Source organism: Oncorhynchus kisutch, unplaced genomic scaffold (genome assembly GCF_002021735.2).
Source record: "Oncorhynchus kisutch isolate 150728-3 unplaced genomic scaffold, Okis_V2 scaffold2062, whole genome shotgun sequence".
NCBI classification, from domain to species: Eukaryota; Metazoa; Chordata; class Actinopteri; order Salmoniformes; family Salmonidae; genus Oncorhynchus; species Oncorhynchus kisutch.
The window spans coordinates 3,272-15,395 of record NW_022264007.1 but is presented as its reverse complement, the minus strand read 5'-3'; the positions used below and the strand labels follow the sequence as shown (position 1 = coordinate 15,395).

At 42.9% G+C, this 12,124-nt stretch overlaps 1 protein-coding gene across 1 annotated transcript; it reads left to right on the top strand.

Moving 5' to 3' along the window:
- Window positions 1–2,701: 2,701 nt before the first annotated feature.
- Window positions 2,702–11,391, top strand: LOC109877041 (zinc finger protein 239-like). Its single transcript, XM_031819340.1, has 4 exons — window positions 2,702–2,793; window positions 2,924–3,101; window positions 8,888–9,598; window positions 10,446–11,391. The coding sequence occupies exons 1-4, from the start codon at window positions 2,791–2,793 to the stop codon at window positions 10,526–10,528; spliced, it is 975 nt and encodes a 324-aa protein (XP_031675200.1). The 5' UTR covers window positions 2,702–2,790; the 3' UTR covers window positions 10,529–11,391.
- The last annotated feature ends 733 nt before the right edge of the window (window positions 11,392–12,124 follow it).

Here is a 12,124-nt window from a genome sequence, read left to right as displayed (position 1 = left end):
AAGCTATGATCCCTTATTGATGTCACTAGTTAAATCCAATTCAATCAGTGTAGATGAAGGGGGAGAGGCAAGTTAAATAAGGATTTTTAAGGCCCGAGATAATTGAGGCATGGATTGTGTATGTGTACCATTCAGAGGGTGAATGGGGAAGACAAAATGTGTAAGTGTTTTTGAACAGGGTATGGTAATAGGTGCCAGGTGCACCAGTTTGTGTCAAGAACTGCAACGCTACAGTTTTTTAGCTCAAGTTTCCCATGTGTACCAAGAATGGTCCACCACCCTAACAGTGGTGGTCAGTGCCCTTTAAGATGAGGGAGGACCATTTTGTTTTTCATGAGTCACCGATTGTATACTATGTATTTTTTATTAGCTAAGTAATAAATGGCAAATGCAACTTTTGTATATACGGGCTCACTGTAATACCATGCAGGGCAGAACAGAGAACTGACTGGGCTCACTGAATTGAGGCTGTTCTGAGGGGAAAAGGGGAGGGTCCAACTCCATATTAGGAAGGTGTTCCAAATGTTTGGTATAATCAGTGTACATATCTGCCATTTAGCAAACACTTTTATCCAAAGGGATTTGCAGTCATGTGTGCAAACACTTTACATATTGGTGGGCCCAGGAATCAAACCCATTACCCTGGTTTTACAAGCACCATACTCTACCAACTGAGCTACAGGACCACAAGGAATGATCAAGGAATGACGCAGATAAACTGTCTGACCTTCATTCCTACAGCCTTCATCTCCGTCCCTGGAGTCTCTTCACTGTCTGATCTTCATTCCTACAGCCTTCATCTCTGTCCCTGGAGTCTCTTCACTGACTGATCTTCATTCCTACAGCCTTCATCACCGTCCCTGGAGGTTCTTCGCTGCACATCAGACAAGTTCTGAAGAGTTCCAGAAGCTGTACTTCATCTCCTTGTTAGGAGCAGAGTTTCAGACTGGTGTGCCTGGCACCTATTACCATACCCTGTTCAAAAACACTTACATGTTTTGTCTACCCCATTCACCCTCTGAATGGTACACATACACAATCCATGCCTCAATTATCTCGGGCCTTAAAAATCCTTATTTAACTTGCCTCTCCCCCTTCATCTACACTGATTGAATTGGATTTAGCTAGTGACATCAATAAGGGATCATAGCTTTAGCCTGAATTCACCTGGTCAGTCAAAGTCATGGAAGGAGCAGCTGTTCTTAATGTTTTGTCTACCCAGTGTATAGCACTACAGATAATCAAGTGCTATTTGCATGTGATGCATTTGCTCTGTACAGGACGATGTGTATCTTATAGAGCATAGCTTTAAGGGAATAGTATGGTCACATCTAATAAAAACGAATGTGAAAATAAACAGAGCAAATGTATATTAACACACTACCTATTCATAGATGTATTTATTCATCATCCACATATTCATATTAAGATCTACGTCTGTGTACAGGACGGTATTATTTGAAAGACATAAGATAAAATATATCTGTTTATTGTTAAATTATTATGACGTTCTTTCCAACACAAAAAGTGTAGTAACTATTGTTTCCAAACTGCGTTACCCACTCCAGCCAGCAGATGGCGATGGGCGTCTTTCAGGTGATGCTTCTTGCGTGACGTATAATGGACTGGACGGGACGCTTCTTCAGGAACAACAACACGGCTACTATTTCAACCACCTCCGTAGCTTGCTAGCCAACATGAAAATAATAGATTGACGCTTTACACCGTGTTTGTGTACATTAGCTAATCTCAGTGTTTTAAACACATTTCTGTTGACTTATCAACTGATGACCTTTAACCTAATTTGCTTGTTCAATTTGCAAACTTGTTTAAGATTGATTCTGAGGTTAGCACTAGGCTAGTCGCTAATGCTAACTAGCTAACATCCCCGACCATGAGCTCACTAAACTACTCCTCCCTTGCTAATGAAGAGGTGGTCTGCTGGACGGAGAAAGAAGCTCTGGAACTGAACATTGTCGTGGGAGATGAGGGTGTTACAGTGAAAGAAGAGGAGGCTGTTGTAGTGAAAGAAGAGGAGGCTGTTGTAGTGAAAGAAGAGGAGGCTGTTGTAGTGAAAGAAGAGGAGGCTGTTGTAGTGAAAGAAGAGGAGGCTGTTGTAGTGAAAGAAGAGGAGGCTGTTATAGTGAAAGAAGAGAAAGAACCTTTTAGAGAGGAAGAGGATGCTATCTCAATAAAGGTGAAGGAGGAAGACGTTTTGGGAGTGAAAGAGGAGGAGACAGAAGATCCGATTAACACCAGTGAGTACTGTCTATAACAGGGACACAAACTATGCAGTTATTGAACTAATGTGGGGTTTTTAAGGGGCATTCTACTGAAGTACTACACTTAAATATGTTTGTTATAAAGTGTTAAATGTTCAATCTGCAGTTGGTTCATATATTTTGGGGACTTTTAAATGAGATGTATTGAATTCTCCATGTGGTCTACATTAAAGTTCCCCATTTAAAAATTCAATATTGGTGCATATTTTCTACTTAAAATATCAAAGGGATGCAAAAGCCAACCATTTTGTGGAATGACCCTTTTACATTTGCATCACAAACAATATTTTACAAAATCATAATGAAAGTGGCCATTTTAGGCCCTTTTAGACATATTCATGCCTCTGGTAGGCTCTGTGATTGTAATAGTAGTTCATATGTTTACCATCTGTTTGATGTTCTCGTTAACACAGGAGAGAGACATGGCTATCGTGGATCCTCTGGGGAGCCTCAACAACATCCTGATGCTGATGAGGCAGAGAAGAGTCTCTCCAGATCAGAACACCAGATGGTACAGCTTGGTCTGGTCTAGCATACAGCTTTCTCTCTCTGGGTCTGGGTTTCTGTAAAGCATTTTATGACAACCGTGACATCAGCATTCATAATGATATGCGTCTGTGTCCCCTCTTTATTGTTACCAGGACAACGCTAGCCCTTCCTCCCTCCTGGAGTCCCCGTGTCGTTCCTCTCCCGGTAGCACCTTACTGCTGGGTATGAAGAGGTTGTCTGTGCTGCTGGTGGACTTCAGGAAAACAACGGGGCTGAGTGGAACTGTGAGAGGAGGAGAAGAGATGAAAGGATCAGATTTAACTCATCAAAGTAAGTGCTGTAGTTTAGTTTGAACAAATACAATAGATCTGCCCACTGGTATCTGTTACCAGGACAACCAGCAGAGTTCTGTTAGTTGACAGGAAGATAGACTGGTGGATATGGATGTTATGAATATAATTGAAAACACTGAAAAAGGATTCTGCCAATGAAAAGAGAGAAACCAATAGACCATATAAAACCTTGATGAAAGTTAGTTTTAGAGAGAAAGTTTCAAGATGATCCAATGTAAGGTTCATGTTTTCCTAAAAACATAGATGTTACATTGCCTGTCCCAGTCAACCCCCTATCTTTACAATACTCTAGAACTAAACTCCAGACACTTCAATGTGGTCTGTATTGCTTCATTAACATCTGATCTACAGAGCTGATCTACAGCTTGTTAAAAATGGCAAATGTATATTTTCATCTAGAAGAAAAAGAAACGCACACCTATTTAGGCGAGGTGCTGAGTAGAAAACTTGAAAATAAAGGAGAGCTGCACATTCTAGGAGCTCAGATCACATTCTAGGAGCTCAGATCACATTCTCGGAGCTCAGATCACATTCTCGGAGCTCAGATCACATTCTCGGAGCTCAGATCACATTCTAGGAGCTCAGATCACATTCTAGGAGCTCAGATCACATTCTCGGAGCTCAGATCACATTCTAGGAGCTCAGATCACATTCTAGGAGCTCAGATCACATTCTAGGAGCTCAGATCACATTCTAGGAGCTCAGATCACATTCTAGGAGCTCAGATCACATTCTAGGAGCTCAGATCACATTCTCAGAGCTCAGATCACATTCTCGGAGCTCAGATCACATTCTCGGAGCTCAGATCACATTCTCGGAGCTCAGATCACATTCTAGGAGCTCAGATCACATTCTCGGAGCTCAGATCACATTCTAGGAGCTCAGATCACATTCTCGGAGCTCAGATCACATTCTCGGAGCTCAGATCACATTCTAGGAGCTCAGATCACATTCTCGGAGCTCAGATCACATTCTAGGAGCTCAGATCACATTCTCGGAGCTCAGATCACATTCTCGGAGCTCAGATCACATTCTCGGAGCTCAGATCACATTCTAGGAGCTCAGATCACATTCTAGGAGCTCAGATCACATTCTAGGAGCTCAGATCACATTCTAGGAGCTCAGATCACATTCTAGGAGCTCAGATCACATTCTAGGAGCTCAGATGCAAAAATATCCAACGTTTTGACAGCCAAGCTGTCTTCATCAAGGTATATGTATTTTCAAACAAGTTCTGTAAGCCTTTTCTAAAAGCTATGCAATTTGATTGAATGAAAAGCATTATTTGGGGGGGGGGGGACTCCAACATAAAGACCTTAACAGAACATGTCTTAATTTTGAAATGACTAACTTTATTGATGTCATGTGTAACTGACTCCAGTGTAACTGACTCCAGTGTAACTGACTCCAGTGTAACTGACTCCAGTGTAACTGACTCCAGTGTAACTGACTCCCGTGTAAACGACTCCAGTGTAACTGACTCCCGTGTAAACGACTCCCGTGTAAACGACTCCCGTGTAAACGACTCCAGTGTAAACGACTCCCGTGTAAACGACTCCCGTGTAAACGACTCCCGTGTGCTGCTAACAGTTTAGTTTCCTCCATTGTTCCTGTTCCCATACTGGACTCAAACTAGTGATCCTCTACTTCTAAACACAAAAAAGGTTAAATAAATACAAATAAAAAAAATCTATAGCAGCAAGGATCTGACACCTCCAGAGGGCTTGATGGCTCAATCCACCAGAGATATGGCTACATCATAGGCCTTGTTCAAAGGCATCTCTGTTCAAGAGATCTGTAATGCAGCATGTTGTGGTGATGAACCTTCATGAGGTTCTATAGTAGCAAGGATCTGACACCTCCAGAGGGCTTGATGGCTCAATCCACCAGAGGTATGGCTACATCATAGGCCTTGTTCAAAGGCATCTCTGTTCAAGAGATCTGTAATGCAGCATGTTGTGGTGATGAACCTTCATGAGGTTCTATAGTAGCAAGGATCTGACACCTCCAGAGGGCTTGATGGCTCAATCCACCAGAGGTATGGCTACATCATAGGCCTTGTTCAAAGGCATCTCTGTTCAAGAGATCTGTAATGCAGCATGTTGTGGTGATGAACCTTCATGAGGTTCTATAGTAGCAAGGATCTGACACCTCCAGAGGGCTTGATGGCTCAATCCACCAGAGGTATGGCTACATCATAGGCCTTGTTCAAAGGCATCTCTGTTCAAGAGATCTGTAATGCAGCATGTTGTGGTGATGAACCTTCATGAGGTTCTATAGTAGCAAGGATCTGACACCTCCAGAGGGCTTGATGGCTCAATCCACCAGAGGTATGGCTACATCATAGGCCTTGTTCAAAGGCATCTCTGTTCAAGAGATCTGTAATGCAGCATGTTGTGGTGATGAACCTTCATGAGGTTCTATAGTAGCAAGGATCTGACACCTCCAGAGGGCTTGATGGCTCAATCCACCAGAGGTATGGCTACATCATAGGCCTTGTTCAAAGGCATCTCTGTTCAAGAGATCTGTAATGCAGCATGTTGTGGTGATGAACCTTCATGAGGTTCTATAGCAGCAAGGATCTGACACCTCCAGAGGGCTTGATGGCTCAATCCACCAGAGGTATGGCTACATCATAGGCCTTGTTCAAAGGCATCTCTGTTCAAGAGATCTGTAATGCAGCATGTTGTGGTGATGAACCTTCATGAGGTTCTATAGTAGCAAGGATCTGACACCTCCAGAGGGCTTGATGGCTCAATCCACCAGAGGTATGGCTACATCATAGGCCTTGTTCAAAGGCATCTCTGTTCAAGAGATCTGTAATGCAGCATGTTGTGGTGATATACCTTCATGAGGTTCTATAGCAGCAAGGATCTGACACCTCCAGAGGGCTTGATGGCTCAATCCACCAGAGGTATGGCTACATCATAGGCCTTGTTCAAAGGCATCTCTGTTCAAGAGATCTGTAATGCAGCATGTTGTGGTGATGAACCTTCATGAGGTTCTATAGTAGCAAGGATCTGACACCTCCAGAGGGCTTGATGGCTCAATCCACCAGAGGTATGGCTACATCATAGGCCTTGTTCAAAGGCATCTCTGTTCAAGAGATCTGTAATGCAGCATGTTGTGGTGATGAACCTTCATGAGGTTCTATAGTAGCAAGGATCTGACACCTCCAGAGGGCTTGATGGCTCAATCCACCAGAGGTATGGCTACATCATAGGCCTTGTTCAAAGGCATCTCTGTTCAAGAGATCTGTAATGCAGCATGTTGTGGTGATGTACCTTCATGAGGTTCTATAGCAGCAAGGATCTGACACCTCCAGAGGGCTTGATGGCTCAATCCACCAGAGGTATGGCTACATCATAGGCCTTGTTCAAAGGCATCTCTGTTCAAGAGATCTGTAATGCAGCATGTTGTGGTGATGAACCTTCATGAGGTTCTATAGCAGCAAGGATCTGACACCTCCAGAGGGCTTGATGGCTCAATCCACCAGAGGTATGGCTACATCATAGGCCTTGTTCAAAGGCATCTCTGTTCAAGAGATCTGTAATGCAGCATGTTGTGGTGATGAACCTTCATGAGGTTCTATAGTAGCAAGGATCTGACACCTCCAGAGGGCTTGATGGCTCAATCCACCAGAGGTATGGCTACATCATAGGCCTTGTTCAAAGGCATCTCTGTTCAAGAGATCTGTAATGCAGCATGTTGTGGTGATGTACCTTCATGAGGTTCTATAGTAGCAAGGATCTGACACCTCCAGAGGGCTTGATGGCTCAATCCACCAGAGGTATGGCTACATCATAGGCCTTGTTCAAAGGCATCTCTGTTCAAGAGATCTGTAATGCAGCATGTTGTGGTGATGAACCTTCATGAGGTTCTATAGCAGCAAGGATCTGACACCTCCAGAGGGCTTGATGGCTCAATCCACCAGAGGTATGGCTACATCATAGGCCTTGTTCAAAGGCATCTCTGTTCAAGAGATCTGTAATGCAGCATGTTGTGGTGATGTACCTTCATGAGGTTCTATAGCAGCAAGGATCTGACACCTCCAGAGGGCTTGATGGCTCAATCCACCAGAGGTATGGCTACATCATAGGCCTTGTTCAAAGGCATCTCTGTTCAAGAGATCTGTAATGCAGCATGTTGTGGTGATGAACCTTCATGAGGTTCTATAGTAGCAAGGATCTGACACCTCCAGAGGGCTTGATGGCTCAATCCACCAGAGGTATGGCTACATCATAGGCCTTGTTCAAAGGCATCTCTGTTCAAGAGATCTGTATTGCAGCATGTTGTGGTGATGAACCTTCATGAGGTTCTATAGCAGCAAGGATCTGACACCTCCAGAGGGCTTGATGGCTCAATCCACCAGAGGTATGGCTACATCATAGGCCTTGTTCAAAGGCATCTCTGTTCAAGAGCTCTGTAATGCAGCATGTTGTGGTGATGAACCTTCATGAGGTTCTATAGCAGCAAGGATCTGACACCTCCAGAGGGCTTGATGGCTCAATCCACCAGAGGTATGGCTACATCATAGGCCTTGTTCAAAGGCATCTCTGTTCAAGAGATCTGTAATGCAGCATGTTGTGGTGATGAACCTTCATGAGGTTCTATAGCAGCAAGGATCTGACACCTCCAGAGGGCTTGATGGCTCAATCCACCAGAGGTATGGCTACATCATAGGCCTTGTTCAAAGGCATCTCTGTTCAAGAGATCTGTAATGCAGCATGTTGTGGTGATGAACCTTCATGAGGTTCTATAGCAGCAAGGATCTGACACCTCCAGAGGGCTTGATGGCTCAATCCACCAGAGGTATGGCTACATCATAGGCCTTGTTCAAAGGCATCTCTGTTCAAGAGATCTGTAATGCAGCATGTTGTGGTGATGAACCTTCATGAGGTTCTATAGCAGCAAGGATCTGACACCTCCAGAGGGCTTGATGGCTCAATCCACCAGAGGTATGGCTACATCATAGGCCTTGTTCAAAGGCATCTCTGTTCAAGAGATCTGTAATGCAGCATGTTGTGGTGATGTACCTTCATGAGGTTCTATAGCAGCAAGGATCTGACACCTCCAGAGGGCTTGATGGCTCAATCCACCAGAGGTATGGCTACATCATAGGCCTTGTTCAAAGGCATCTCTGTTCAAGAGATCTGTAATGCAGCATGTTGTGGTGATGTACCTTCATGAGGTTCTACTGACTGGACATCACTACACATACGGTGAGTAGAGTGGGGACCTCTGAGGGATGATCCTGTCTAGACTTGGCATCGGAGAGTATATGAGCTCTATGGTAGTTGACTATATCCCCAAAGTGAAAGACTAACGAGTCATTGAAATAGAACTTAAAATAGATTCTATGATATTCACCAGGTTACCTTTCACACATGGAAGACGGGAGCGGCTATATCCCTTATGGAAGTGGCGTGGTCTGCTATTGGCCGTTGCTCGATTGACGTTGTTTGACTGGATCTCCCTAGACTCCGCCCCTAACGAGGCTTATAATATCATAGAACAGGGGTTATGTTCAGTAACCTTAAATTACATGTCCTACTATGCTAATGTCTCTGTATTAAAGGGCCCATAACTTGAACACTGGCAGAGATCCTGGAACTGATATACCCTTAAAGTATATTATGTTCAACTATTTAAAAATAATACAAACATTTGTTTTCAATATTCATGTTTATATTTTTCAATATTCATGTAGTAAAAAATGAAGGTTTTGGACTTCCACACAATAATTAACACTGTCTTTGGCAGGAGGAAAACCAAACTTGGAGGAACCAAAGACGTCCGAACCAGCAAGACGACACCTCTGCTCCCAGATTGGAAAGAGTTTTACCAAGTTAGGAAGCCTGAAAAGACATAAGCGGACACACACAGGAGCGAAGACACACCATTGCTCCCAGTGTGGAAAGAGTTTCAAATTGTTACGAACCCTTAAAGGTCATGAGCGAATACACACAGGGGAGAAGCCATACCACTGTACCCAGTGTGCAAAGCGGTTTACCCATTTAGGAAGCCTGAAAGCGCATGAGCGAATACACACAGGGGAGAAGCCTTACCGCTGCTCCCAGTGTGGAAAGAGTTTTACCCAGTTAGGAAACCTGAAAGCTCATGAGCGAGTACACACAGGTGAGAAACCTTACAAATGCTTAGACTGTGGGAAGATATATTACTCATCACAGTCACTTAAAAGTCATGAGAGAATCCACACAGGGGAGAAGCCTTACCACTGCTCCCAGTGCGCAAAGCATTTTACCCATTTACGATGCCTGAAAGTTCATGAGCGAATACACACAGGAGAGAAGCCTTACTGCTGTTCCCAGTGTGGAAAGCGTTTTACCCAGTTAGGAAACCTGAAAGCTCATGAGCGAATACACACCGGGGAGAAGCCCTACCACTGCTCCCACTGTGGAAAGAGATTTAACCATTCAGGAAAGCTGAAAGAACACATGAAACTGCACACAGGTGAGAAGCCTTACAAATGCAAGTCCAATATGAATGTTCAATACACACAATAGGTTGATTGCTAGCCAGTTAGCTAGCTGCTACGTCTTTGTCCGCACAGCAGCTAGCTATCAACAAAGTCAAAATGGACTCCAGGCCTGGTGGTGGCAGCAGTGCATTACAACCACTGTTTACCAGATTAACCACATTTCCATCCAAAGTTTTTATTTGAGTCAAGTCATACCTTGTACAAAAACTCAAGACAGATGTGATGGAAACAGGTTTTCAGAAGACTGAGGTGGGTTTCCCTCCAACTTTTTACCTGGGCTTTGCTCCTTTCATATTTATTTTGATCCTGACAAACCCCAATCCCTGCCAGTGACAATGATACTCATAACAGGATGCTGCCACCACAATACTTATTGTGTGGTTAATATGTGGTATATCTCCAGGTCATCAGACTTAAATAGTCCCCTCTAGCCGGCCTCTGCCCAGTACCCTGCCCTGAACTTTAGTCACTGTTACTAGCCGTCTACCACCCAGTACTCCACCCTGTATTCTAGTCAAGGCTCATCCTATATAACTACTACTGTTCACACCTTTACTATTAAAATACGGTCCATAATGTCTATACACACCATCACATACATTGTAAACAAACTGTATATTTATATTCCGGACTCTGACATTGCTCGGTCTACTATTTCTCAATATTTCTTCATCCATTTCTTAAAAGAAATTGTGGGGATTTGCATGTGTTGTTTTGTTAGATATTACTGCACTGTTTCGCTACACCTGCGATAACATCAGAGAAATGTGTGTATGAGACCAATAACATTTAATTTCATTTGATTTGATCTGTGGTCAGAGGTGTGCAGACAACAGATGGTGTTTATGGTGGAGAGGACTGTGGACTCAGTGGAGGACATCCCAGCCACTTGGCAGTGTTGACACTGCTACTTCCTATCTGACTGGTAATAGGACTTCACTGCTACTTCCTATCTGACTGGTAATAGGACTTCACTACTACTTCCTATCTGACTGGTAATAGGACTTCACTGCTACTTCCTATCTGACTGGTAGTAGGACTTCACTGCTACTTCCTATCTGACTGGTAATAGGACTTCACTGCTACTTCCTATCTGACTGGTAATAGGACTTCACTGCTATTTCATAGTTTTGATGTCTTCATCTATTATGCTATAATGTAGAAAATAGTAAAAAATAAAGAAAAACCCTTGAATGAGTAGGTGTGTCCACCGTTTGACTGGTACTGTAAACTTATGCTACTGTCACATAACATAATACCATGTCAGAGTCACATAACATAATACCATGTCAGAGTCACATAACATAATACCATGTCAGAGTCACATAACATAATACCATGTCAGAGTCAGAGTCACATAACATAATACAATGTCAGAGTCACATAACATAATACAATGTCAGAGTCACATAACATAATACCATGTCAGAGTCACATAACATAACACAATGTCAGAGTCACATAACATAATACAATGTCAGAGTCAGTGTTTGCATCCTTAGATGCTTTGGTAATGTGTTATATTGTGTACATGTTCCACCTGTAGATACTAGTACATTAGTAGTACATAACAGTGTAATAGTGTAGTACCACAGTACGGAACCAGAACCAGCCTTCTGGACATGTGTAGTATGTAAAATATCAGGGACTCCTTGATTCACCAAAGGTTCTTGTTCTCTACAGTTTAACATAAACAGTATTTCTCTCCCCTCTAAAAACATACTTTTGGATTATAAACATGTCATTAAAAAAGATGCCTAAAGTAGCCAGTGTATCTTGTCATGTCATATACATCATAACCCAGGGGTGGTCAAATTGTTGTTAGAATGTCATATACATCATAACCCAGGGGTGGTCAAATTGTTGTTAGAATGTCATATACATCATAATAACCCAGGGGTGGTCAAATTGTTGTTAGAATGTCATATACATCATACCCCAAGGGTGGTCAAATTGTTGTTAGAATGTCATATACATCATAACCCAGGGGTGGTCAAATTGTTGACCACCCCTGTGGTTGTGAAGAATCAACAACAAGTGGGACACAATCATGAAGTGGAACGACATTTATTGCATATTTCAAACTTTTTTAACAAATCAAAAACTGAAAAATTGGGCGTGCAAAATTATTCAGCCCCCTTAAGTTAATACTTTGTAGCGCCACCTTTTGCTGCGATTACAGCTGTAAGTCGCTTGGGGTATGTCTCTATCAGTTTTGCACATCGAGAGACTGACATTTTTTCCCATTCCTCCTTGCAAAACAGCTCGAGCTCAGTGAGGTTGGATGGAGAGCATTTGTGAACAGCAGTTTTCAGTTCAATTCTTGATTGGATTCAGGTCTGGACTTTGACTTGGCCATTCTAACACCTGGATATGTTTATTTTTGAACCATTCCATTGTAGATTTTGCTTTATGTTTTGGATCATTGTCTTGTTGGAAGACAAATCTCAGTCCCAGTCTCAGGTCTTTTGCAGACTCCATCAGGTTTTCTTCCAGAA

Bases quoted from the DNA above. Each gene is read 5' to 3' on its own strand.
- LOC109877041 (XM_031819340.1), top strand. The intron at 3,102-8,887 runs GTAAGTGCTGTA...TGTCTTTGGCAG, and splicing joins ATCAGATTTAACTCATCAAA to GAGGAAAACCAAACTTGGAG. The intron at 9,599-10,445 runs GTGAGAAGCCTT...ATCTGTGGTCAG, and splicing joins ACACATGAAACTGCACACAG to AGGTGTGCAGACAACAGATG.